The sequence below is a fragment of the Fusarium graminearum genome, chromosome 1 (genome assembly GCF_000240135.3).
Source record: "Fusarium graminearum PH-1 chromosome 1, whole genome shotgun sequence".
In the NCBI taxonomy this organism is placed as follows: Eukaryota; Fungi; Ascomycota; class Sordariomycetes; order Hypocreales; family Nectriaceae; genus Fusarium; species Fusarium graminearum.
The window spans coordinates 2,816,942-2,836,405 of record NC_026474.1 but is presented as its reverse complement, the minus strand read 5'-3'; the positions used below and the strand labels follow the sequence as shown (position 1 = coordinate 2,836,405).

Below are 19,464 nucleotides of genomic sequence, written 5' to 3'. Positions count from 1 at the left end.
GCGACAGACATCGAAAAGATCGCGACATCCAACATACGACGTCCTCTGCCGTCTGAGGCAAGATGCAATACGTACGAGGTCTCAGCGAGTCCGTCTCGACAGCATGGAATTCAATCAACCCCGCGACTCTTAGCGGCGCTATTGATGTCATTGTCGTCGAACACGAAGATGGCTCTTTAGTCTGCTCTCCGTTCCACGTCCGATTCGGAAAGTTCTCTCTCCTGCGGCCTTCTGACAAGAAGGTCGAATTCAAGGTCAATGGTGTCAAGCAAAGTTATTCCATGAAGCTCGGTGAAGGTGGCGAGGCCTTCTTCGTTTTCGAGACCACAGACAGGATCCCACAGTCGTTACAGACATCACCTCTTGTTTCGCCTGCTTCTAGTCCTGCAAGCAGTCCACCACTCAATGCCGAACAGTCTGATTCTGGTCTGCAGGAACCAGAGGCTTTTGAACTGGACGCTTCTGAGTCCAAGCCCCGACGGCCGCCCCCTGCTGCTCTCTATAAGAAAGAGAACGATGACGGTAAGTTTGAACTTGTCGCTCGTAGAATTCTAGGCTAACAGCAGAGCAGGCCTGATCACACCTCTGTCGACCTCCCCTGAACTGCCCAGCGTCCGCCCTGTGTCCGGCGACTGGTCTGCAAAAATAACACGACCACACAGCGATGATGTTCTTCGACCAAGCGCCCGAAGCCGAGGCCTGGACGGCAACAGCTCTGCTGACGATGAAGAACATTTTGCTTCTGAGAGATCTGCCAGTCCTCCACCCCTATCCGCCGGCGAAGCGCTTCAACGTGCCAGGACTTTGTCTAAAGGACTGTCTGCGGCAAGCATCCCCACCAAGGTCACTGACAGTGGCGATCTGATGCTGGATATGACCGGGTTCAAGGGTAACGAAGAGGACATCCTCCGTGCTGAAATTCTGGCTCGCCAGATCCTTTCTGAGGAATTGGATGGAAACTATGACATTGGCGCGCTTTTCGGGTTTGATGAGCAAGGAAACTTGTGGATCTACAGCAGCGAGGAGGCCAAGCAAGCTGCCATGAACAAGACCATTGAGGCTTCTCTACAGTCGCACCGCCGCTCTACTGCCGCAGATGCTATCTCGGACCCTGGATACCAAAGCGACAGCAGTGATGCAACCGCTTCGCCCATGCCTCTGCATCGACGTACTGAGTCCGATGCTGGTCCCATGGACTTGCAAACCCCGCCTCGCACGCCGCCAGGCTCTACACGCCATTCAGGTGATCCTAACAGGAACTATGCGAAAACCTTGCGGTTGACTAGTCAGCAGCTCAAGGATCTCGAGTTGAAGCCAGGCGCGAACTCGATGGCATTCACTGTCAACCGAGCTACCTGCAAAGCCAACATGTATCTTTGGAGACACGAGACACCCGTCGTCATTTCTGATATCGACGGCACTATTACCAAGTCGGATGCTCTTGGCCATGTGTTGAACATGATCGGCCGTGACTGGACACACTCAGGCGTTGCCAAGCTGTACAGCGATATCTCCGCCAACGGCTACAACATCATGTATTTGACCAGTCGATCCGTCGGGCAATCAGATACAACCAGAGCATACCTAGCGGGTATTGTGCAAGAGGGTTACAAAATGCCTCCTGGCCCGACAATTCTGTCCCCAGACCGAACAATGGCTGCTTTAAGGCGAGAGGTCTATCTCCGCAAGCCACATATCTTCAAGATGGCTACTCTCCGAGATATCAGAAACCTGTACGGCCCCGACCGTACCCCATTCTACGCTGGTTACGGAAACCGATTGACCGATCAAATTTCTTACCGGACCGTCGATGTCCCGCGAAACCGCATCTTCACCATCAATTCCAACTCCGAAGTATCTTTGGATCTCTTGACTCTTAACAAGCTCAAGATGAGCTACGTGAACATCAACGAAGTCGTTGACCACTACTTCCCTCCTGTAAGCACGCTGGTAAAAGGTGGCGGCGAGGAGTACACTGATTTCACGTACTGGAGAGACGACCCTCTCGCCGTAGCCGACTTTTCGGCAAGCGAGAGTGACGATGGGGATGACGATGAGGAGGACGACAACGGTCCAGGAGCACCCACCAGCGAGTATGGAGATGACGAAGAAGAATACGACGACGAAGACGTGGAAATTGACGAAGATGTCGATGAGATTGGCGAAGGACTCGCCGACAGCTATATTTCCCGCGCATCCATGGACGAATTTGCCGAAGCCTCCAGTGTGTTGGGTGGCAGCGTCGATGAGGAGAAACTGAAAGCGTCTATGACACGTGATCTGAAAGAAACTTACGACGAGGACGACGAAGACGATATCTACGAAGATGGCCAAGAAGGTCACAACGAGGAGGGTGAGGATGCATCCACCGCTACCCCACTTGGAATGAAGAAGGCAGCCGAACTTAAGGAGGACGTTCTCGCCCAGCACATCACAGGGGTTGGTCATCTCTCCATCGAGAAATGAAGTGAAGTCAAGGAAAGCTAAGTACCACGAACAGGCCATCGAGGCTGTTGCTGTTGCCCCAGAAAAACAGTAAAATGTGACGGATTCAAGTTTATTTTCAAAGTTATTGTCCATAGACGGCGATATTGGCTCAAGCACAGTATGGAAAGTAGACGGGGAGGTGGGAGAAGGAGCATGATGAAGGCTTTTTAGGCATACTAGGGCATAGCGCGGCGTTATCATTTTGTTCTACTTGTGTTCAAGGCATGTTGTACAGACAAAAAGCTTTTGTTGTTTGACAGGCTAAAAATACTGCTTGGGAAGTCTTTTTCGTTTTGAACTATTACAGCATTTTAAATTGTTTGCATATTGAAACAACTCTATTCCCAATCCCAAAACCCCTTTCCCTAAAAGAAACCATCATTTTGACCACATCTGTCCTCTACATACGCCTTTTGTATTCTAAATTTCTGTTTTACTGCTGTTGCTTCAGATAGTTGAGTCGAATCTCAACTGCTCTTCTGTGAGCCTCGAGCTCCTCAACCTTGGCTAGTTGCATAACAGCAGTGCCGACGTTCTTGAGACCATCAGCAGTGAGGTTGGAGCTGGTGATGTGCTTCTGGAACGAGCCCAGGTTGACACCAGAGTATTGCTTGGCAAAGCCATAAGTAGCTGCGGTATTAGTTAGCAATGATGGAATATGTGAGATTGCGAAAGAAAGAACTTACGCAAAGAGTGGTTGACACCGGCCGAGTAGTCACCGACACTCTCGGGAGTCCAGTGGCCAATAAAGACACTGCCGGCGTTCATGACCTGATCGACAGCCTTCTCGGCATCCTTGATTTGAAGAATGAGATGCTCAGGGGCGTAGTCGTTGCTGATACGCATGGCATCTGTAATGTCCTTGACTTGAACAGTAACAGAGTGGGCAATAGAGCCTCGGACAATGTCAACACGAGGGAGTGCTACAGCTTGGTTGTGGACCTCGTCCTCGATGGCCTGGAGCTCTTGTTCGCTAAGGTCAACGGCAATCAGGATGACCTGGCTGTCGACACCGTGCTCAGCTTGAGAGAGAAGGTCAGAAGCAACGAAGGCAGGGTTTGCGTCCTTGTCAGCGACAACGAGAACCTCTGAAGGACCAGCAGGCATATCAATACCTACACCAGCGTTGGTGTCGTTGCTGACATGCATCTTGGCGGCAGTGACGAACTGGTTACCAGGTCCAAGAATCTTGTCAACCTTGGTTACACTCTCAGTACCATAGGCAAGAGCAGCGACAGCCTGGGCACCTCCAGCCAGAACAATGCTCTCAGCACCAACCTTGTGGGCGACGTAGACGATCTCAGGGGTAATGCGGCCATCGGAACGAGGAGGCGAAGCAAAGACAATCTTTTGGCAGCCAGCGACCATGGCTGGCACACCAAGCATTAGAGCTGTACTAGGGAGAACAGCAGTTCCGCCAGGAATGTAGAGACCGACGCGCTCGATAGGTCTGGAGAAGCGGCTGCAAACGATGCCAGGCATAGTCTCGACCTGGAGAGACTTCTCCTCCTGCTGGGCAGAGTGGAACTTCTTGATGTTTTCGAAAGAGATGTCGATGGCCTCAATGGTCTCAGGAGAGATGTCCATTAATTCCTTGGGGAAGGGAGCCTTGAGGACGGGAGACGTCAAGGAGGTGGCCTTTTCGAACTTGTGGGTGTATGATAGGACAGCCTTATCGCCACCAGTTCGTACTTCTTCAATAATAGGCTTAATGATCTTCAAGATAGCGTCAGGGGACTTCTGAGAAGGCCTCTTGAGCTTCTCCACAAGGTCAGCCTGGGAGATCTTGGTAGAATCGACTCGCTCCATGGCGATACGTCCATCAGCAGGCTTTTCAGCTTCTGGCTGGGGTGCCTTGGCTGGGGTCTCCTCTGTCTTGATTCCCTCCTTTTCAGCCCACTTGCCCTTGGCATTGCCTGTTCGGCGCTTGACCTTGAGACTCTTGGCATCCAGGTTAGCCTCAATGTCCGCGAGACTAACACCAGCACCAACAGCCTTGGTCAAAGCAAAGTAGATCAAGTCTGCAGCTTCAAAAGCAATGTTCTCCTTGGTCTTTCCATCGCATAGCTCTTCTGCCTCCTCCATAATCTTCGCTCTGAGGAGCTTCTCATCCGAAAACAAGCGAGCAGTGTAGGACCCCTCGGGAGCAGACTCCTTACGAGACTTGAGTGTTTGCTCTAGCGCGGAAATACCGTTAAGATCTCCAAAGCAACCGAATTGCTGTAGGTGGCAGAAGCGACCCTTCTGGTTGACCACAAACTTGATAGTATCATTGTCGCAGTCGAGGCCAATTCGCAGCAACTCCTGGGTGTCACCAGAGGTGAGTCCCTTCACCCACAAGCCACGCTTGCGGCTCTGGTAAACACCGGTTTGCGTTCGTAGAGCCTCCAGAATGCTCTCTTCGCTGGTGTAAGCGAGACCCAGAGCAATTCCTGCGTCATCGGTGACAACAGTGGGGATCAGTCCATCAGTTCGGTCAGACTTCCAGTATGAGGCGATAAGTTTCGACAGCAATAATCGGCTCGAATCGTTCTTGTCGGTCGTTAATCGTGTGGAAGGAATAATTGGGATCGCATTGGCCTTCTTGGCCACCTCGATAAATTTCTCGATGTCGGTTTCAGGAGTGGGCTTGACGTAGAGACTCTTGATCTGTTTGGACTGCGCGACTTCAATGAACTTGTCAACATCACTTGACGAGACGTCGAAATCCTTGACCAGTAAACCATGCTCTGTAGCTGAAGAAAGAATGAGTGACGAGACAGCAGGAATAACTCTCGCGCCATATTGCTCGTACTCTGAGTAAGATTCAGAGATTACAAAAACCGTTCGAACTCCACTATCAAGCAAAGCAACCACATCGTCAGGGTCGCTCAAGCCTGTGGCGTCCATGTGAACATTGGTCCCAGCACTGGGACGACCCCAATCCTTGGAAGATGTTTCGTAAAATGGAGCTCCGAGAAGAGCAATCTCTTGACGGTTGAGGCCATCGTTGGTGGGTTGATCGTTGGCGCTGGCAACGCTCACCAGGAATGGCAACGGGAGTGTTGTCTCCATACTGTAATGAGGCAGGTAAATTGAATTGACTTCGACAGTAGTCAAGATTCTGCTATGTAAGTTGTTGAGATGTTGTTATTTATGAGTCAAGAAACTACTCGGGGAAAAAAGTTGATGTAATGACTATGAGTCCTCCTGCATCGGCGGCATTTGGTGGGGCAGCCATTGCCCCTCCATATCTCTTTCCCTGCCAGAGTCGCCTCCAAATCTGGCTTGTCCCAGTGGAGGATATTTAAGGTGTGGTCTGTGCGTAGAGTCACGACAAAATCTCGGATTATCAAAGCCTCCGAAGTGCTACGCGCATGCCACGGTGAAGCTCAGTCGCAAACCATAATTCAAGATTCGTGAAGCTTTTTGGCTTGGCATATTTATTGACTTCACTCTTTTCAGCATTTGCATGACCTCCAACTCGATTGCATACCTCTTCGCTTACTGACTGCGGCCGGAATTCATCTCAGTTAGCACACGCGTCAATTAATACTAATCAATCGAAACTCGAATACTAGGCGCGCGACCATCTCGACTATTTAACGACTGGTCGCATCCTCGATACCCTTACACCCTTGTGGAAGCTTAGAGACCAGCTCCCTGTTTGCTTCCCAGACATCATACCATTACCAAAATGTCATCAAGCCAGCCGCAGACCAATGGAGTTCCAGCCTCATCGGCAGGAACTTCACAGACAGTACCAAACACACAAACTACCGCTACCTCGTCTAGCCAACCCGCTGTCACGGCCTCGCAGAATGCACCCCCTCCCTCAGCGCAATCAACATCAGCTCCTCGTCCGCGCGACTCTCGTCTCATTGAGCTTCTCCTCACATCGCAAGGAGTTACCGCTTACGAGCCGCGCGTGCCTCTTCTCCTTCTCGATTTCGCATACCGCCATACATCCTCCGTCCTGAGTGATGCTCTCCACCTCTCTGGCGACCCATATGTTACGCAGGCAGGCTCCAAACCATCAGCAAACGCCGGCGCCATCTCAGCACCAGCAGGCGACGCCGCGGTGACGGCTAACGCTGTCAAACTTGCCATTGCAGCCCGACTTAGCTATCAATTGCGCGGAGGAAATGCCGGTGGAGGTATCAGCAAAGAATACATGCAGGAGCTTGCGCGCGAGCGGAACAAGGTGGCACTACCAAAGATTGTACCAAGTGAATGGGGCGTACGACTACCAAGTGAACGGTTCGTGCTTAGTGGGACGAGCTGGGGTCTTAAGGACGTGTGGGATGAGGATGATGAAGAAGATGATGAGATGGACCAAGGGGGCGATGCCATGGAGGGTATCGAAGGCCCTGAACCTGAGGATGTTGGTGGAGATGGTGTGGAAGGTGGTACTGTCGAGGACATGTTCGGTGAGGATGTCGACGAAGAAATGGCTGAAGAGGGTTAGGAGCCTGTCTTGCCATTCAACGGAACTGCATAGACGGGAACACCTGTGAATGGTGTTAATGGCGTTCGGGGCGATCTGGGTGATGGGCGGCGGATGTTTATTCTACGAGGATATGGAAAGGATGTCCTAATATGAAGGGACTGGCTGGTCTTGCAAAGACGAACAGCCACGAGAAAGTATCGCAAACATATGATTCTTTACCCTCGAGCTGGGCAAGCTTGGAAATTCATTAGGTTCCTGACCCCTGCTCTCTGCTGCAACAATGATCTGCATTTACGATTTACCAGGGGTCAACTAATAGTGGTACTTCATCAGATGCATTACGGTTCATGCTTGAAACCGCACATGATGAAATACGCGGGAAAGTACAGTCAATACACAATTATCACAACTCCGTGTTACCTAGTATGAACAGAGGAAATCTTATGGTACACTAGGCCTGTAAACGGTATCTCATACACTCTATACCCTGGTTTCGATTTTCACAACTCCACTGGCCCTCTCTAACTTAAAACTTGGGCTTCATGGTGTTGCGAAGTCTCTGGTAGTCGAAGAGACCCTCGATGGTTCCCACAGCACTAACAGCAATATCACGGTCCCAAAGTTTTCGGTTGGCGAAATCCATAATGTCCTTCTCAGTAATGGCGTCAATCTTGCGCTCAATCTCGTTAGGAGCCATGCGGCGGCCAGTGGTGACGAGCTGTCGGCCAATGTCCTCAGCGACAGCGGTGGTGCCGTCGAGGGACAGGAGAATAGAAGCCTTGAGCTGAGCCTTGGCACGCTCCGTCTCGGAGGCGCTGACGTTGGTGCAGAGACGCATCCACTCACGGATAGCGAAGTGGACGAGGTCATCAACTCGGTCAGGCTTGTCGGAAACAAGGTAGATACCCCACAGACTGGAAAAAGTTAGTTATAGTTAAGCTAAAGCACGTTGTCAAAACCTACCCAGTGTCGTTGTAACTGGTGGAGAAGCTCATGAAGCTGTTGGCAAGATCGTGCTTGTGGACCCAGCCGCTGAGCTTGCTGCCCTGGTGGGGAGCCTGACCAACAGCCTTGTCGTAGTTACCAACAATAGCCTGAGCAACGAGAGCAGTGAAGTAGTCCTCGGAGTTCCAGCTAACACCCTCAACGGCGAGAGCGATGTTGGCAGTGGGCATGTTGTCATCTCGGACACGGACGTCAGAGCCCATAAAGTCAGCCTTCTGCTTGGAGCGGAGGTAGGCGCCGGTCTGGGGGCCGCTGCTGGGAAGACCAGCGAAGTGCTTCTCAGCGAGCTGGACAAGCTGCTCGTGGGGGATACCACCGGCACCAACAAGAACCATGCGGTCAGCAGTGTAGTTGTTCTTGATGTAGTCGGTAAGCTCGGTTCGGGTGATGTCGCGGATGTTCTGACGAGGGCCGAGGATGGTGCGGCCAAGGGGCTGGTGCTGGAAAGCAGTGGCGTGGAGGTGATCGAAAACGACCTCCTCGACCTGCTTCTCGACCTCCTCGGATTCGCGGAGGATAACGTCGCGCTCACGCTCAATGGCGGACTCCTCGAGCTTGGAGTTCTGGAGAATATCGGAGAGAATGTCGACACACTGGGGAACATCAGAGTTGAAAGCCTTGGCGAAATAGACGGTGTTCTCGCGCTGGATGAATGTTAGCATCATTCAATTCCCATATCCTTTGATCCGACTGACCGAAGTGTAGGCGTTCAGGTGACCACCCATGTTCTCAATCTCCAATTCCAATTGCTGCTGAGTTCGCTTGGCGGTACCCTGATGACATTGTTAATGGTGAATCTTGGCCAATTGATGGGTTGGCGAACCTTGAAAGCGAGATGCTCAAGGAAGTGGGCGGTACCGTTGTTCTCATCAGTCTCAGCTCGGGAACCGGCATCGATCCAGACACCGACTGTCGACGTTTGCGAAAAGGGTGAGTGCTCGGTAGCGACCTAATGGTAACAATTGTCAGGGGGCCTGTTCCGGAGTGGTTCTAGAAGCCAATTGGCCTCGTGCGATGATGCTCACAGTCAATCCATTCTTAAGAGTTGTAGTCTGAGTCTTGCCGACGGTAGAGGGAGTGGCAAAGCCTCGTGTGAAAGGAACGGCGGCCGAAAACCCAGCACGGTTTCGCAGACCTCGCGAGAGGTTCAAAGCCAATCTCCGGGACGCCATGACGCAGGTTTGGAGGGTCGACGCTGAATTGAGTGGTTTGATGAAATCTTTCGATCTGGCTCGGCTAGAAGCTTTACTGAGATAATTTGCAGCCTGAGCAATAAGGCGGATTGATTAGTCATTCCGAGCATCTCCGAATCACAACGTCCAGCTTGACGATCTGATCCAATGAGAGGCGCTCATTACTAACCACTTCTAACCCCATCCCAGCTCCACTATGATCCAGCGCCTACCTGTTTTCGTCTCTGTACTTGTCTGCTTCTATGACAGAACTTCAATGTGAACATGCATGTCTACATCACCCAGTATCAAGACCGTTTACTGATGTGATGGCATGATTATTTCGATTTGCTATCAAGATTTACATCTATCTCAAGGACAATTCACAAGCCCTCTCTGTCTTCAATATTCAATTCGCTAAATAAACGCATCTCTGCTAAAAGTCTGCTCCTATCACTCTTACTTCAACTGCAATGCCGTCTGACAATTACAACTTTGGCGACGTCTTTCAGAAAATCTACGTCGCTAAACAGAAACCACCTCCGATCCCAGTTCATGAGAATATGAAGGTTGTTCTACAGAGCTCTCCGCCTCTAGGGCAGGTAACCTCAGTTCGAGGTAGAAATGTCGCCCTGACCACTGTTCTTGAGATACCCAAGTTCCGTGCCAACGAGTCCTGGGAGGTCTCAGCATGGCACTCCGTAGACGATGCAGCCTGGAAGGATGTACCACTGTCCTCTGTTCAGGAAGCGTCGGCCCCTCAGACTTTACAAGCATTTGATGACTCCATGTCTCGCTTCTATTTCTCTACATCCGTTCCATTTGAGGCTTCGCTCAAGTTTACTCTCAAGTTTCGTCATAGTCCGGATGCCGATTGGAGATGGATCCGTGATGAGCAAGGTCTCAATGATGGATTGATTGTCAACACTCCTGTTGGACTTTTGTCCAACAACTTGTCCGATCTCATACCTAATATTAACTCTGATTGGACAATTAAATCACATATAAGTCAATCACCCGGAACTTCACTCTGGTCGCTGGAGGCAGTCATTGCATCTGCAAACGGAGATGACTCAACTTATAGGGACATTACAATTGGTACTCCTTTCGGTACTTTTGCGAGGTGAGTATCATCAACGGATTTGATGAACTATCCTCATCTTTAACATTCACCTCCTCTGACCGGGTATAGGTGGTTCTCTCTTGTCCGGCTGTGGTCGCCATGGCTTGCCCCTCGACATGGAAAATCGCATTTTTCTCTTGATAAAGATGGAGTTCTCTGTTGTTTCTTGAGCCCACAAGGCAAAAGTCTCGTGTTTCTTGCTGTTAGCGGTATCGGCCATGTTTTGCCAGTTTTCCGAAGCGAATCAGATGGAAAAATTCAGGTTCATGTGCGTACCTGCAACATTGATTTCGTATCTTGGTGCTTCTTCTGACTATCCAGGCCCGGAATGATGGCCTTTCTGATGAGACGGCTGTTATCCTTGTTTCCGAGGGCGACGATTTCGATTGTGTCATGGCTTCAGTAATGTACCATGCTAGAAACCTGGTTTCAGTGATGAAGCAGGCCAAAAAGGAATGGTCCCACGAGCTTTCTGCTTTGGTAGACGACTTCAAGCCAGAGTGGCTAGAACACTGGTTTGACGGACTCGGATTCTGTGTGTTCTTGTTTCTCTCCGTCTTCGGAAAACAGACTGACGGGCTGTCGTAATATAGGTACATGGAACGCTCTTGGACAGAAACTAACGGACCAGAAGATATCCGATGCCCTGGATAAATTAGGCGAGCATAATATCAAAGTCTCGAGTCTGATTATTGATGATAACTGGCAGTCTATTGACTATCAAGGTCCCAGCCAGTTTCAGTACGGTTGGAAGGATTTTGAAGCCGAGCCCAAGGCTTTCCCTCAAGGGTTGAAGGCCACTGTGTCCCATATTCGAAAGAACCACCCGCATATTCAGCACATCGCTGTGTGGCATGCACTTCTGGGGTATTGGGGTGGTATTGCCCCTGATGGGAAGCTTGCCGAGACTTACAAGACTATCGAGGTTACAAGAGAAGATGCTGACCGTCGCAATCTTCCTTTGGGCGGCAAAATGACTGTCATCGCCCAGGAGGACGTCAGCCGATTTTACAATGATTTTTATAAATTCCTCTCGGATGCTGGAGTTGATGCTGTCAAGACAGATGCTCAGTTCATGATTGATACATGGGTCGAAGCTTCTCCTCGTCGAGACCTCATCAACGCCTACCTTGAAGCTTGGACTATCTCGACTCTGCGTCACTTTAGTGCAAAGGCCATATCTTGCATGTCCCAATTTCCTCAAGCTCTCTTCCACTCTCAGATGCCTACGAATCGACCCACGATTCTGGTTCGCAACTCGGACGATTTCTTCCCTGAGATACCCGCGTCGCATCCATGGCACGTATGGACAAACGCACATAACGCCATCTTCATGAGTTATCTCAACGTGCTTCCTGACTGGGATATGTTCCAAACTGTCCACGAGTACTCTGGATTTCATGCTGCGGCTAGATGTATCAGTGGAGGGCCTATCTACATCACTGATGTTCCCGGCGAACATGATATGGATCTGATCGGACAGATGACTGGTCTCACTCCACAAGGAAAGACTGTTATCTTCCGGCCTAGCTCCTTGGGCAAGACAGTGGACCCCTATATTGGATATGACGATGATCTGCTTCTGAAAGTAGGAGGCCATCACAGTAAGGGGTACTCTGCTTAGCAAATAGCCAGCCATAACTAATCGGATTGTAGGGGCTTCACATACGGGATATCCCATCTTGGGAGTCTTCAACGTCTCCTCCAGGCCGCTGACTGAATTCGTTCCTCTCTCTAGCTTTCCTGGTGTAACTCCAGGTTACTATGTGGTTCGTGCCCATACAACAGGCAAAGTTTCGCAGCCGACAACGCTTGAGGGGTCTGGTTCCTTGTTTACAACTTCCTTGCCTGTCCGAGGGTTCGAGATACTCTCTGCGTTTTCACTAACGCCTTTGTCCAGCGTCAAGCACGGCGACGTTTTTGTCGCAAACTTGGGTTTGTTGGGCAAAATGGCAGGTGTCGCAGCAGTCATTATGAACGATATCAAACAGGAACGTCACAACAGTCGAGTTTTGATCGTCACACGCATCAAGGCATTCGGTACACTAGGTGAGTGAGACTCAATTCTGTCTAATATCTACCTCGGTCTCACATTTGTTTAGGTATCTACATATCTGCACTTCCCAATCTAACTATTGAGGGGGATTTCTTGATTACGATACAGGAAAAGGTGATACCTGTGCACACAGTGGCTATTTCAACAGTCGACAAGCATGTACTTGAAATCGACATTGGAAAAGCGTGGAAGGATATGGGTCTTGAAAGTCGATGGAGCAATGACGTTGAGGTAAAAGTGCACTTTGGTCTTTAAGACTGATGATCGATCATCATCACCCGTATGGTGACAGATGACATTTAGGAACAGGTAGAAGTTTAAAAATACATAATTCCATTGTGTAAATTTGTATACAACGCACACAAAAGGGACTGAATGTAATTTTTTGATAGTGACCACTTAGAATAGTTGGTAATGGAAACCTCAAGGCTCGAGCAGTCTACAGGGTAAGTTCATTTTCGGGTACAAATTGACCACAAAAGGTTAGCGAGTAGGAAAAACTTGCAGGAGCGCTGGAGGAGAAAAATTAAACAATGTGCCCCACTTGCCACTACAAAATCTAACTTGATTGGATGCCCGTCAAAATGAGAAGGAACTACCCCTCCATTATCGGCGTCATCCCAGGGTCCCGCGTTCCCATAAAAAAGTTTTTGAGGAGGCACCACCAATTCTTTTCTTCTTTCTTTCTTTCGGGAAGAAGCGTTCTATCAATCTTAGCAGTCGATAAAGGCCAGAGCTTGCTCATCGACTCGTCTCGTCTTCGACCTCACCTCATTTGTTTTTGATTCCTCTTTTATAGTTGCCAATCATGTCTGCCTCAGTGCTCGACTACACCAAGGCCCTTGAGGTTCTCAAGGAGTACAAGCAAAGGGATGGCCTCGACATCCACGAGCTTATGGACACAACCAAGCATGGAGGTCTGACTTACAACGACTTCCTGCTTCTCCCTGGCTACATTGGCTTCGCTGCCTCTGAGGTCACTCTTGATTCGCCCATCACCAAGCGCATCACCCTCCGAACACCCTTCGTCTCGTCTCCTATGGACACTGTCACGGAGCACGAGATGGCCATCCACATGGCTCTCCAGGGTGGTCTCGGTGTTATTCACCACAACTGCTCCCCTGAGGCCCAGGCCGACATGGTCCGCAAGGTCAAGCGATACGAGAACGGTTTCATTAACGACCCTATCGTCATCGACCAGAACACCACTGTTGGTGAGGCCAAGGCTCTGAAGGAGAAGTGGGGTTTCGGTGGTTTCCCAGTCACTGGTAAGTTACAGCTACAGCCAACTCCATCTCACACTTGGTTGCATGATTACACACCCTTTTCATATAACTTTCGTTCCACCGTTAGACTGTTGTCAATGTGGAGAAACTATACTATGAACAACCACTTCAAACATCTTTTTTCCATTGTCGCATTGCCCCGCACAGGAACAATAGGCTAACTGAAAACTTCAGAGGATGGCAAGCTTGGATCCAAGCTTGTTGGTATTGTTACCAACCGAGACCTTCAGTTTGAGGAGGATCTTGACCAGGCTGTCTCCAATGTCATGGTTAAGGACCTTGTCACTGCTCCCGAGACCGTCACTCTCCTCGAAGCCAACAAGATTCTTTCCAAGTCCAAGAAGGGAAAGCTCCCCATCGTCGACAAGGACTCCAATCTCGTCTCCATGATCTCTCGTTCCGATTTGACCAAGAACCAGCATTTCCCTAATGCTTCCAAGCTTCCCGACAGCAAGCAGCTCCTCTGTGCTGCTGCTATTGGTACTCGTCCCGAGGACAAGCTTCGTCTCAAGAAGCTTGTTGAGGCCGGTCTCGATATCGTCATCCTGGACAGCTCCCAGGGTAACAGTATGTACCAGATTGAGATGATCAAGTGGGTCAAGAAGGAGTTCCCCGACGTCGATGTCATTGGCGGAAACGTCGTGACCCGAGAGCAGGCTGCTTCTTTGATCGCTGCTGGTGTCGATGGTCTCCGAATCGGTATGGGCAGTGGTTCTGCTTGTATCACCCAGGAGGTCATGGCTGTCGGTCGTCCCCAGGCTGCTGCCGTCTACAGCGTCAGCCGATTCGCTGCACGCTTCGGCGTTCCCTGCATCGCTGATGGTGGTATCCAAAATGTTGGTCACATCGTCAAGGGTCTTGCCCTTGGTGCCTCTACCATCATGATGGGTGGCCTCTTGGCTGGTACCACCGAGTCCCCCGGTACTTCTTTCGTCTCTCGCGAGGGTAAGCTTGTCAAGGCTTACCGAGGCATGGGCAGCATCGACGCCATGCAGGACAAGAAGGCCGGTAACGGTGGCAAGGACAGCCAGAAGAGCAACGCTGGAACTGCTCGTTACTTCTCTGAGGGTGACAGCGTTCTGGTTGCTCAGGGTGTGTCGGGTGCTGTGGCCCACCGAGGGTAAGTTTTGTCCTATACTGAGATGAATTGAGAAATGCTAACATGATTAATAGATCGATCCAGAAATTCGTTCCCTACCTCGCTGCCGGCCTCAAGCACTCTCTTCAGGACAGTGGTATGACCAGCCTGTCTGGTATGCACCACTGCGCCGAGGTTGGCGAGCTCCGCTTCGAGCTTCGCACAGCCAGTGCTCAGTTGGAGGGCAACGTGAATATGGAGTCTTATGAGAAGAAGCTTTACGCGTAATGACATATATGGAAAAAATGATAGGATGACGAAGGATTGGGAAAAGGAAAAAAAACGGGCTGGTTTATTTTATATGCAAAGACTTGCATTGGGATTTGGGCACAAGATTTGGAAGGGTCCTCATCGGAACGAGGATAAAAGGAGCCTCGATAAGCTGTAGATCTGAATAGGCGTTTGTCCAACCACTAGAGGTGCGACGCGGGCGTTTTGCTGTCTGACTGTTGAACAAATCGACAGAGGCAGAGGTCATGAATGAAATTTTTATTGATACCCTCAGGATACTGAAGTGCTGCCAGTCAATTTGAGCTGTGATGTTGCGACGCGGAAATGCAAGCAACAGACCACAGCTGCGTATTACAGTGTTCAACGATTGGATTTAGTGTACCATTATTAGCTACTTATGTCTTATTAGGCAACTCGTAGGCTCAAGATTGAAGCCATGCAGAATGGAAATCACCGAAATACCAAACGCACAGACAGTGATACTAAAGTCAGGCCATACACCAAAGAGGAAGGCAAAGCGGAAACTCACGAACAAGGGTCTTTCTAGTAGAAGTAGAAGTTTTAGGGTTTCATTGACTGTCTTTTGGACCGTCACATCTTGTGTCAACTCGGTTCACGCAGCTACGAAGCTTGCAGCAACACTTGAGATGCTTCTCGGTTCAAAGTTGAAAAGTATAGTGGTATTGAAACAGAAAATATTTATTATGAATAATTAAAAGAGATCATGACCGTCTTTGTCACAGGGTATAATCCATTGCCGCGTACCCGTCCGTGCTTCAGCGTTAATTCACATGCCAGCTTATTACCCGTAGTCGCTCTCTCACATGCCTTTCGCCTTTCTTTTTTTTTATGTCATGCTGGTAGTGCATCCTTTCATTTTGATACATCATTTTCTTGCTCAGGTAGCGTATTTAATTAATACTGGGGCTGAGGCTGGTGAGGATTGTAAGTCTGCTGAGGTGGAGGGAAGGATCCTTGAGGCTGAGGAGACTGGTATCCTTGCTGAGGAGACTGGTAGCCTTGCTGATGCTGATGCTGATGCTGAGGGAGCTGGTAATCAGGCTGAGGAGTATGCTGCTCAGGGTTGGGTTTCTGGTCCTGGTACTGCTGTTGCTGGGTAGTTGGCATATGCATACCCTCCTTCTGAGCCTGATAGCCCTGCATGATAGGACCATGCGAAAGGCGAGCCTTTACTTCGTTGTCTTGCTGGATAAGAGCACAGCAGAGACACCAGTAACTGACGCAGCAGTCGCTCATGCCACTACCCTTGATGCCGAATCGCTCACGGATTTCTCCACGCTTCATCATGGAGTAACTAGGAATTGCATGTTAGTTGGCAGCTCGAGGAACACATTCGGTGGTATATTTTTACATCCAGCCACAGCCAGTAACGCATTGGATGGCGGTGAAAATCAGAGTATCGCTGTTGCAGGTATCGGCAGTTTGCATTGTAGGGTCTCTCATACGGTCGGAAGTTTTACCCAACACTATGACAAGGACTGTTAGTCTTGCGATTACGCCAAGATCGTCTTATGCAGAAACATACGAATACAGGGACAGAAGGTGCTGAGCATGCAAGAGTCGCAGGGCGAGCAATTGCAAAGGTTGCTCTGCCATTCCTGGTTCTGGACGTTAGGTCCTTGGGAGTATTGCTGAGCCATTGTGGTTGATGTGTAAATCAATTGACGATTGATGGACTGGAATCGAGGTGAAGAGAAGCCAAGGAGAAAGAATGTGCACAAGTTAAGGAGAGAAGGGGGAGAGAGAAGGAAACCTTTTGAGACTCGATGGACGATAACAGCACCTTATTATTAGACGAACTCCTACGGACAAACAACCTGACAATCGTCTCGTCTCGGCACGGCAATCGCCTTTAGTTTCAGGCCGGGTGTGTCACAGCCCCAGCTCATAAAAGCTTCAGCTCTAAGCCTCCATGTTCACTAGGGCGCCCTTCATTTCAATCCGTGATAGACAGACAGGGTCAGGTCAGCAGCGGAGTCAAGCTCTAAGCCAGCTGACGCCTCTAACCCAAAATGAATCGCAGGGAAAGCATCCTTCCCTTCCGTTATCAGAAGCTACTGCTTCGGTACAATATTGACACTACCTCGCAAATTGGCTGTGCAACTTGTACAACTCTGCACGAAGCCGGTTAGCAAGGTGCCATACGTGAAGCTCAACACGGTATTGCTGAAAAGACAATTCAGCCCCGGCTCTGATTTAGCGTCCTAGGGCTGACATGGTTGCAGGGGGTAGTGCTGGCAGTAGGACCTCCGAGGGCCCCTACAGTGTCTAGAGCGTGTCATCCTTGGTAAGGACCTGAGGGAACTTTGCAGCGTGCAGAAGATCACCTCCACCATCTCGAGATTAATGCAGCTCAAGTTGGTTAGTTTTCAATAGCTTGTCAGGAGATATTGTAGCGACTAACAGTGCAGCCAGCGAACACAATCGTATCCAGTCGGAATTGAAGGAGTCAAAGACAACTATCAGCTCAGGCTTTCACAGGTCAGCCTAGACAAAGTTCGGCCACCATTGCGAATATTGTAGCGTGGTGATATGTGATATTCTTAGAAAAAGAGGAACAACCCTTTCAGAATATCTCTAACCAATTGTAGAACCGTAGACGTGACTTTGAGTTTGTTCCTCAATCAGACGGAGAATTTGGTTGATTCGAAAATGATGTTCTCAGTCTGGGTCTCCCCGAGTTTGTCATTCAATCTCATCAGCTTTTACATCCGTACTCTGTGCAGGACGTTGAATTGATCGTATTATTCTCTCGTCCCACTGCACACAAGTCCGTGATATGGTGTTTTCAACAAATGTAACATGACCCACCCATTGCTACCTTTGTGGTGTAAATGTGTCAACGTCCAGGCTGGTGAGCTCTTGAATCATCGACCTTTTTTGCGGCTGTTGGTCGACTGAGTATCACATAGTCGGGCACCACCACCTTTCCTCCTCTTAGTTTTCTTTCCCTTGGGGAGTAATCGTCTCTTGTGAACCCCAGTCTCTCGTAGAATTTGAGCGCAGATTTGTTACTCACAAAACATGTGAGCATGGCCTTTTCGATACTTGGTATGTTCTCCACGACGTCCATGTAGTAACCCATGAGCTGTTTGCCTAGTCCGGTTCTTTGCCAAATACCTGTTAGCCTAACGGTCTCACATGTTCCATATGGCGCACTCCATCAAATTCCGCTGGTGTATCGATAGATCCCCGTTGGATTGCGGGATGGTGTATAGATAAGGCCGTGTTGGCTGACTTACCCTTGTAGTTCCGGTTTCAAGTGAATCTCATAACAGTAAACCACAGCTTCGTGGTTCTCAAAAGTGGGCATAAAAGACGTAAAGCCTTTTATAGTGCCTTGTCCGTCTTTTACCAAGATGTATCTGAGATCTGGCGATCGCATCTCCTTCTTCTTTGCAGCCGGATGCCACCCAAGCGATGAGTCGCGATAGTCTGCACCGCTTGTTTCATCTACCAAGCTGTAACATGCCTCCAAATCTTCACCACTCATACATGTAGGCCGTACAAGACTCAGGGTACATGTTGTTTCGCCTTGAGGATGTTTCCATTCCGACCAACTGTCACTGCAACACAACTGTCACTAATTGATCCAAATACGGTCCGTGTAGTCAATGCTCACCTCGGTTTTAGATACTGTGTAAGGAACTCATCATCTGAGACCTTGTTTGCGATTTCGATTGGATTTTCTGTTTTTTGTCGTCTTCTTCCTACGAGCCTCTTTGGTTCTTTCGTATCACCTGTGTCCGTCATTTTGATAACTCGAAACAAATTACGATGGGAGAAAGATGATGAAAAAGAAATATTTCAACAAGCAGATGCAATGGACACGGCCGTACCTGCCACTAACAACTTGCTGGACCCAGGAGCGCTTTCCCTCTGTGGATAACCCAGACCCGTTCGGTAGCCGAGGTTGGTCCGACACGATGTGAAATCGCCAGTTGAAGCTTTCCATCGTTATTATCACTACAAATTTCGGGTGATGAGCAAATTCACTATTTCGCAGTCGAAGAGGTAGTAACCGGTGGAATGGTCCTCACTACTCGTCTGCTGGCTTTCAGCCGTGGCTATGCCACCACCCGCGCAGGCGGTTCTCGTCTCAAGCCTACGCTAAATCTCGACCAGGTATGTTGGTTTAAGTCTGGCTGATTATGAGACGAAGTTCTGATGGAGTAAAATAGTTCATTCAAAGAGGTCGAGTCTTGGCATTCTACCGTACTATTCTGCGCGGTACGAAAAAGATTCCTGACCCTACAACAAGAGCCGAGTCTCGAAGATACGCCCGTGATGAATTCGAGAGACGTCGCAATGTGGCAGACTCTGTATGTTCCACTCCCTCCCTTCACTTCTTGATAGTCCACGACTGACTCGATCTGCCCCAAAAGGCACACGTTCGATATCTCCTCTCAGTTGGCAAGACGGAATGGGAAGGCATGGAGAGGTATATCGATGGTATGTAGCGCAGTAAAGTTGTAGTTGTAGTTGTATTTGTACATGTCGGACAAGTCTTCAGTCC

The 19,464-nt window shown here is 49.6% G+C and overlaps 9 protein-coding genes across 9 annotated transcripts; 5 read left to right on the top strand and 4 right to left on the bottom strand.

Annotated features, from left to right (window-relative positions):
- Positions 1-62: 62 nt before the first annotated feature.
- On the top strand, positions 63-2,466 carry FGSG_00866 (nuclear elongation and deformation protein 1; the record flags this gene model as incomplete). Its single annotated transcript, XM_011318291.1, has 2 exons — positions 63-522; positions 572-2,466. The coding sequence occupies 2 exons, from the start codon at positions 63-65 to the stop codon at positions 2,464-2,466; spliced, it is 2,355 nt and encodes a 784-aa protein (XP_011316593.1).
- A 303-nt stretch (positions 2,467-2,769) lies between these two features.
- FGSG_00865 (histidine biosynthesis trifunctional protein) lies at positions 2,770-5,541 on the bottom strand (the record flags this gene model as incomplete). Its single annotated transcript, XM_011318290.1, has 2 exons — positions 2,770-3,117; positions 3,174-5,541. The coding sequence occupies 2 exons, from the start codon at positions 5,539-5,541 to the stop codon at positions 2,921-2,923; spliced, it is 2,565 nt and encodes an 854-aa protein (XP_011316592.1). The 3' UTR covers positions 2,770-2,920.
- Positions 5,542-5,858: 317 nt separating this feature from the next.
- Positions 5,859-9,132, bottom strand: FGSG_00863 (peptidase subunit beta). Its single transcript, XM_011318288.1, has 5 exons — positions 8,947-9,132; positions 8,745-8,870; positions 8,617-8,694; positions 7,880-8,565; positions 5,859-7,830 (listed from the first exon to the last, which is right to left on the bottom strand). Exons 1-5 carry the CDS (start codon positions 9,091-9,093, stop codon positions 7,443-7,445), a joined length of 1,425 nt encoding a protein of 474 aa, XP_011316590.1. The 5' UTR covers positions 9,094-9,132; the 3' UTR covers positions 5,859-7,442.
- FGSG_00864 (uncharacterized protein) lies at positions 6,164-6,934 on the top strand (the record flags this gene model as incomplete). The annotated part of the gene is made up of 1 exon (XM_011318289.1): positions 6,164-6,934. The coding sequence occupies one exon, from the start codon at positions 6,164-6,166 to the stop codon at positions 6,932-6,934; it is 771 nt and encodes a 256-aa protein (XP_011316591.1).
- Positions 9,133-9,566: 434 nt separating the features above from the next.
- FGSG_00862 (uncharacterized protein) lies at positions 9,567-12,766 on the top strand (the record flags this gene model as incomplete). Its single annotated transcript, XM_011318287.1, has 8 exons — positions 9,567-10,216; positions 10,286-10,484; positions 10,538-10,751; positions 10,810-11,820; positions 11,873-12,265; positions 12,319-12,503; positions 12,701-12,718; positions 12,755-12,766. 8 exons carry the CDS (start codon positions 9,567-9,569, stop codon positions 12,764-12,766), a joined length of 2,682 nt encoding a protein of 893 aa, XP_011316589.1.
- A 196-nt stretch (positions 12,767-12,962) lies between these two features.
- FGSG_00861 (inosine-5'-monophosphate dehydrogenase IMD2) lies at positions 12,963-15,200 on the top strand. The gene is made up of 3 exons (XM_011318286.1): positions 12,963-13,540; positions 13,733-14,678; positions 14,732-15,200. The coding sequence occupies exons 1-3, from the start codon at positions 13,081-13,083 to the stop codon at positions 14,922-14,924; spliced, it is 1,599 nt and encodes a 532-aa protein (XP_011316588.1). The 5' UTR covers positions 12,963-13,080; the 3' UTR covers positions 14,925-15,200.
- Positions 15,201-15,630: 430 nt separating this feature from the next.
- On the bottom strand, positions 15,631-16,640 carry FGSG_00860 (uncharacterized protein). Its single transcript, XM_011318285.1, has 3 exons — positions 16,474-16,640; positions 16,300-16,414; positions 15,631-16,242 (listed from the first exon to the last, which is right to left on the bottom strand). The coding sequence occupies exons 1-3, from the start codon at positions 16,586-16,588 to the stop codon at positions 15,843-15,845; spliced, it is 630 nt and encodes a 209-aa protein (XP_011316587.1). The 5' UTR covers positions 16,589-16,640; the 3' UTR covers positions 15,631-15,842.
- Positions 16,641-17,787: 1,147 nt separating this feature from the next.
- Positions 17,788-18,701, bottom strand: FGSG_11846 (uncharacterized protein; the record flags this gene model as incomplete). Its single annotated transcript, XM_011318284.1, has 3 exons — positions 17,788-18,055; positions 18,191-18,514; positions 18,571-18,701. 3 exons carry the CDS (start codon positions 18,699-18,701, stop codon positions 17,788-17,790), a joined length of 723 nt encoding a protein of 240 aa, XP_011316586.1.
- Positions 18,702-18,901: 200 nt separating this feature from the next.
- Positions 18,902-19,451, top strand: FGSG_00859 (uncharacterized protein). Its single transcript, XM_011318283.1, has 3 exons — positions 18,902-19,073; positions 19,130-19,270; positions 19,334-19,451. Exons 1-3 carry the CDS (start codon positions 18,978-18,980, stop codon positions 19,406-19,408), a joined length of 312 nt encoding a protein of 103 aa, XP_011316585.1. The 5' UTR covers positions 18,902-18,977; the 3' UTR covers positions 19,409-19,451.
- Positions 19,452-19,464: the final 13 nt, after the last annotated feature.

Coding starts and splice junctions, on each gene's coding strand:
- FGSG_00863 (XM_011318288.1), bottom strand. CDS start 9,093: ATGGCGTCCCGGAGATTGGCTTTGAACCTCTCGCGAGGTCTGCGAAAC. Junction 8,566..8,616: donor ACCTGAACGCCTACACTTCG/GTCAGTCGGATC, acceptor ACATTCATCCAG/CGCGAGAACACCGTCTATTT. Junction 7,831..7,879: donor ACCAGTTACAACGACACTGG/GTAGGTTTTGAC, acceptor AACTTTTTCCAG/TCTGTGGGGTATCTACCTTG.
- FGSG_00861 (XM_011318286.1), top strand. CDS start 13,081: ATGTCTGCCTCAGTGCTCGACTACACCAAGGCCCTTGAGGTTCTCAAG. Junction 13,541..13,732: donor CGGTGGTTTCCCAGTCACTG/GTAAGTTACAGC, acceptor TGAAAACTTCAG/AGGATGGCAAGCTTGGATCC. Junction 14,679..14,731: donor GGTGCTGTGGCCCACCGAGG/GTAAGTTTTGTC, acceptor CATGATTAATAG/ATCGATCCAGAAATTCGTTC.
- FGSG_00860 (XM_011318285.1), bottom strand. CDS start 16,588: ATGGCTCAGCAATACTCCCAAGGACCTAACGTCCAGAACCAGGAATGG. Junction 16,415..16,473: donor CACCTTCTGTCCCTGTATTC/GTATGTTTCTGC, acceptor TCCTTGTCATAG/TGTTGGGTAAAACTTCCGAC. Junction 16,243..16,299: donor GTTACTGGCTGTGGCTGGAT/GTAAAAATATAC, acceptor TGCAATTCCTAG/TTACTCCATGATGAAGCGTG.
- FGSG_00859 (XM_011318283.1), top strand. CDS start 18,978: ATGGTCCTCACTACTCGTCTGCTGGCTTTCAGCCGTGGCTATGCCACC. Junction 19,074..19,129: donor CTACGCTAAATCTCGACCAG/GTATGTTGGTTT, acceptor GGAGTAAAATAG/TTCATTCAAAGAGGTCGAGT. Junction 19,271..19,333: donor GTCGCAATGTGGCAGACTCT/GTATGTTCCACT, acceptor CTGCCCCAAAAG/GCACACGTTCGATATCTCCT.